At 40.8% G+C, this 5238-nt stretch overlaps 1 protein-coding gene across 1 annotated transcript; it reads left to right on the top strand.

Moving 5' to 3' along the window:
- Positions 1–564: 564 nt before the first annotated feature.
- Positions 565–4932, top strand: LOC129435039 (uncharacterized). Its single transcript, XM_073874655.1, has 11 exons — positions 565–2104; positions 2275–2472; positions 2582–2726; positions 2843–3000; positions 3100–3243; positions 3334–3553; positions 3662–3778; positions 3847–3998; positions 4107–4310; positions 4410–4618; positions 4737–4932. The coding sequence occupies exons 1-11, from the start codon at positions 1965–1967 to the stop codon at positions 4859–4861; spliced, it is 1812 nt and encodes a 603-aa protein (XP_073730756.1). The 5' UTR covers positions 565–1964; the 3' UTR covers positions 4862–4932.
- The last annotated feature ends 306 nt before the right edge of the window (positions 4933–5238 follow it).

The following is a 5238-nucleotide window of genomic DNA, read 5'->3' as shown; positions in this document are numbered from 1 at the left end:
TGACCATGTTTCCCTCCCTCATTTCCCCCTGAGAGGAGAGATATCTGCATTTTGGTTCTGCAAAAAAGTCCTCCGATGATGTAATATGACGATTTTTGCATCATCGGAGGACTTTTTTGCAGAACCAAAATGCAGATATCTCTCCTCTCAGGGGGAAATGATGGAGGGAAACATGGTCATTCAGTAATACTGACGGGTTTCTACAGATACAAAGCTGAATGCTAAATCGGTGAAGTATCCCTTTAAATGCAATTAATAAAAAACTTATAGAAACTGACAAAAAAATTGTACAAACAATTTTATGATAAGTGACTCAAACCAAATTTTAGGGCTATTATCACCTGGGAGGGGCATGCTGAAACATCAGTTTCAGTGCAATTCTCATCCTGGAAGGGGCATGCTTGAACCATCAGTTATCCAAAAATTTTGTACAATTTTGTGTACATTTCTATTAGTTTGTAATTCATTACATTTAAGTAAATGTGACCAAATATTTGTAAACTGGATATCATGAGCTTCATTTTGATAGGAAACACATGACAAAAGCTTGAGATTTTAAAGAAAAAAAGAGTACATGCACTCCATCCTCAGATTATAAGGTGCAGAGAGGTGACAGATAGGCATCCTAGTTCAGTTTTTTAAAGACTTGCTAACATTAACTAACTTTTAATTCATGTAATTACACAAAAATATTTTTTAAATTAATAAAATGTGAAACTAATAAAAAATATATGTCCTCAAGCAGCTAACTCAAAATGGTTTTTCCACTTGCATAGTTCTAATCAATGCCAGGGGAAGGCCATTCACACCTTGGCTGGGTGATGGAAATCCAGCCACCCAATTTTGCTGGTATGAATGTTAGGACCTGAAGCTCTGATGTTAAGAACATGTTTGTATTATTTTATCATTAGTTACAACACTAAGTAAATGTGATTAAATATTTGGAAACTGAACATAAATGAGCTTAAGTTTGATATGATGCCTATCTGCCACCTCTCTGCACCTTATCATCTGAGGATGGAGTGCATGTACTCTTTTTTTCTTTAAAATGTCAAGCTTTTTTCACGTGTTTCCTATCAAAATGAAGCTAATGATGTTCAGTTTACAAATATTTGGTCACATTTACTTAAATGTAATTAATAAGAAACTTATAGAAACTGACAAAAAATTGTACAAACAATTTTATGATAACTGCTCCTGACCAAAGTTTAGGGCCATTATCACCTCGGAGGGGCATGCTGAAACATCAGTTTCAGTGCAATTCTCACCTGGCAGGGCCATTTGGAATGCTGCAACCTCATTGGCTAGTTTGAATCCAGGCCCAGGGTTAAATAGAGACCATATGGTCAGTTCAGATCATCCTTGGATACAGGTAACTGCTATCTTCTGGACAACCTGGTTTGTTTTAGACCACATCACAATTTTTTCTTCTAGTCAACGAACTTCTCTTCTGAAAACTTGACATGGATTCTGAAGGGTGAGTAATTTCTATCTGTGTTAAGCTGTCTTGTTTTTGTTTGTTAAAAGACTTAAAGTCTTGTGTTTCCTTTCAAAATTAAGCACAATGTTCAGTGATTTGATCACATTTACTTACATTTCAATTAATTTAAAACTGTACAAACATTTTTTTAAGATAAATCAGTTTTTCAGGGCCTAACATTCAAACCAGCAAAATGGTGGCTGCATTCCCCTAACCCCAGCCAAGGTGTGGCCTTCCGAACAATGGCATTGGCTAGAACTATGCAAACTTATTTTTATTTATTAAAAATTAAGTGAGTTGATGCTTAAAACAAGCAAAATTATCTGTGAATGGGGTAAGAAAAGTGAAACAAGACAAAACACTACTAGTGAAATAACCTTTATTTTTTTGTACATACAGAAAGTACCACAGCAGGATCTACTTCCTCTGCCCGATCTGCAGGAAGGCTCCACGTACTCTTCCTGGGCATCTCAGGACAGTGTGCATGCAGGGCAGGGCTGAGGACGACATCCAAGCCACTGTACTCCAGTCAAAAAAGGAGATGGCTGAGTTCTCCCAGAACGGGCGCTTCTGGGAGTACCACAGACTTCTGGAGATTTTTGGAGCGGCTAATCCTCTTGCCAGGTAGTTTGTTGAATTAAGTTGAAACTGGACTTTAGTTTATTTTCAGATATTTATATAATATAACAAAAATACTAAGACATTAAGTTTTTTGCAGTGTGCTTTATACTGTTACAGTACAATACTCAATATTCCATCAAATGTGTGTGTATTAACTGTTTTTCTTTTCTTAGTATGTTAGAGGAAATGGAGAAGAAGGGCTTGGTGGTGAGGAACATTCCTCCTATCATTCATGAGCCAGCATCTTATGGTCGGCGTGCTAGTTCCACCAGACAAGCTGAGAGAGAGATGCCAGCTGAGAGAGAGATGCCAGCTGCTGTGCAAGAACCAGAGCTGGAGAACGACGAGAACATCAATGAGCCCTATCAGAGGTAAAGTTTCACTACATCTTTCACAGAAATAGCAGATGCATAGATTGGATATGATTACTCTCCAACATATACCCAATCATTTGACCCACTGGTTTATTTATTTTTGCAGCAATGGGCCACGGTGGAGCGATGATGTCCGGGTGGAGATGGCGAAAAAGGGCCTTTACAAAAAGCACTCCATCAACCATGACCTTCTTAAAGGTTTTGACCACTATTTACGAGTGGACTTGGAAAACCGCAGGAGCAAACAAGAGGTAATTTTAAAAGAAAAGATACATGTTAATGTCACGCACACACAAAAAAAAATAAAAACATAGGTTAAACTTTTTTCTATTTTCTGCATATTTTAATGTGTAATGTATAATTACAGGTGGAAAATGTAGCGAGGTTCATGTACTTCATGGACCCCAAGGAGCCGAGTCTGTTGTTTGTGCACGACGTGGAGAAGGTGCGGGAGTACTTTAATGTACTCACCGTAACCAAGCTTGCCAAACAAACAGTCTTGAACTACTGGAAAAGTCTCAAGAGGTCAGTACTGTTTAACGTAACAAACACATAATTTAACTGTGAACTGATATCAGATATGCTGTCTTCAGGCTATAACAATCATTTCTTTCTCTCTTTAAGGTTCATGAGGTACACCCTCACATCAACCAACCTGCAAAAAGAGGACCCAAGTCTGTTCTCTGATTGTAAACGCTTCATGGAGCCTTTGGAGGGCATATGCACCGGTATGTCTAAGAAGATCAACAAAGAGCTGAACCAGAAAAGGTATTTTTTATTTGTTTGTTTTTTTCCACTCTTTTTTATCTATTACATGGAAATTGCAAGTGAGCTCAACATTACTATTTTATTTTTCAGGTACCATAGTTATGGTAAGGAGAAGCAGCCGTCAGACTGTGTGGCCATTCTGGATCTGGCCCGTGCTGATTTCCTCGAGGTCATCGAGAAACTCCAGGGTCGTAAGGCAGTTTCTGCGGATCGACTGGAAAAGAACGACCGTCTGCTGGTCCTCTACTACCTGGAGGCCATCGTCGTCCTCAAGCACCTACAGCGCCCTGGCGTTGTAAGCAACATGACCGTAAGTGTACTTAAGTAATTTTTTTTTTACATTTTTTATTTCATCAATGACTCATGTTTTTGGATTATTAGTGAGACCGGTCATTGAAATGCTTGTGTGTGTTTGCAGGTTGAGGAATGGCAGAGAAGGAGACCCTTACAGAACGGCTGTTCTGTGGCCGTTAAAGAACACAAGACGGCCGCATCGCAAGTGGCAGAAATCCCACTGACTGCTGAACATGAACATGTAAGTTTGTATTCAAAATTACATTATAACCGTGTGTGTGTGTTATTAAACATATTTCTTTTTCCCAGTGGTTTAGCATATACTTCAGTCACATTCGGCCAGTGATGCTCCAGGGATCCGGGGCAGAGGGCGACAGCACAGCAGAGGGCCACTTCTTTATCTCCAGCACGGGAAGGCCCATCTACAACCCCAGCAATGATTTGGTCAGACTCCATTCAAAGTAGGTGCCATTATTCATATCTGTATTTTTTCACACTTAATCTAAAGTACACAAAGGTGCACATGGTCCACTTGTTATTTTTCATTCTAATGTTGCCATGTGTTCTAGGTACAACCTTACACCCGTGAGCAGCTGTGATGCCAGGGTGGCCTTTGAGACGGCAGCAAAGAACATGCCAGAGGTAGAACGCAATGCGGTAGCTCGGTTGTTGGGACACACACCGGAGACAGCCGAGAAGCACTACCGGATGAGAACTCCGGCAGACGCTTTCCTGGCGCAACGTCTTGTGGAGGACATTGCTGCCAAAGCGAGGTAAGCCATATGAAATCTAATGAACGATATTAATTGTAATGTTGCTTCTCAAAGCAGTTATTCATCAACTCTTTCTTTATTGTTTATTTATTGATCTAGTAGTCCTGGATCCACCTCTTGCACCAGCAGAGAGCAGAGGGTGGATGAGAAGACAGCATTTGAAAATCTCATCCAGTCTTTCCCTGTGACTGCAGACGGGCAACCTCCAAAGAAACCTCAACGGCAACAGCTGTGTGGCGAGCACGAGCGGCACTGCTACGACCGCTGGCGTAGTGAGCAGCTGAAGCTGCGTGAATCATGTGCCCTTGGTAAGCATCAATATACACGTTTTGTATCAAAAATTGTGTGTCAGGGATGGACAATTAGTGAAATCTCATAAAACATGTCACCACAATGGCTAATGTTCCTTGTGATTTCTCTTTACAGAACACTTTGGTCGACGTCAGCCGTCTGTCAGTGGAATTGAGGCCTGGATTCAGAGCCAGGGGTGGTCTTCCAACCTTCCACAGGCTTCCATTGTTCTGAGTCTGTGGGAGGCAGGACAGACATGAAGATAAATGAAGATTAAGAATTTATTTCACTGAATGTATTTTTTTGTAATAAAAACAACATTTGCTCTTAACCTATTGTGTACTTTCATTTTTTTTGTATTAGTAGTCTATTACTACAATTGCAGCATTAAGTCCGAGGCCTTCGCCCTTCGGGTCACTTATTCTACTCGATGGGGCCTTTCAAACGAGCCTACCCACGTCTCTCTAACCCTTTGCCCAGCTGAGATACAGCGTACCACCGCGTCGCATTCAAACGGTTGTAACTCAGGCGCATTAAACCAAGGCCTTCGCCCTTCAGGTCTTTTATTCTACTCGACGGGGCCTTTCAAACGAGCCTACGCACGTCTCTCTAACCCTTTGCCCGGCCGAGTTATTCA

This window comes from Misgurnus anguillicaudatus, chromosome 12, assembly GCF_027580225.2.
Source record: "Misgurnus anguillicaudatus chromosome 12, ASM2758022v2, whole genome shotgun sequence".
In the NCBI taxonomy this organism is placed as follows: Eukaryota; Metazoa; Chordata; class Actinopteri; order Cypriniformes; family Cobitidae; genus Misgurnus; species Misgurnus anguillicaudatus.
Note: the sequence above shows the minus strand (reverse complement) of the source record. Positions and strands in the feature narration are given on the sequence as shown.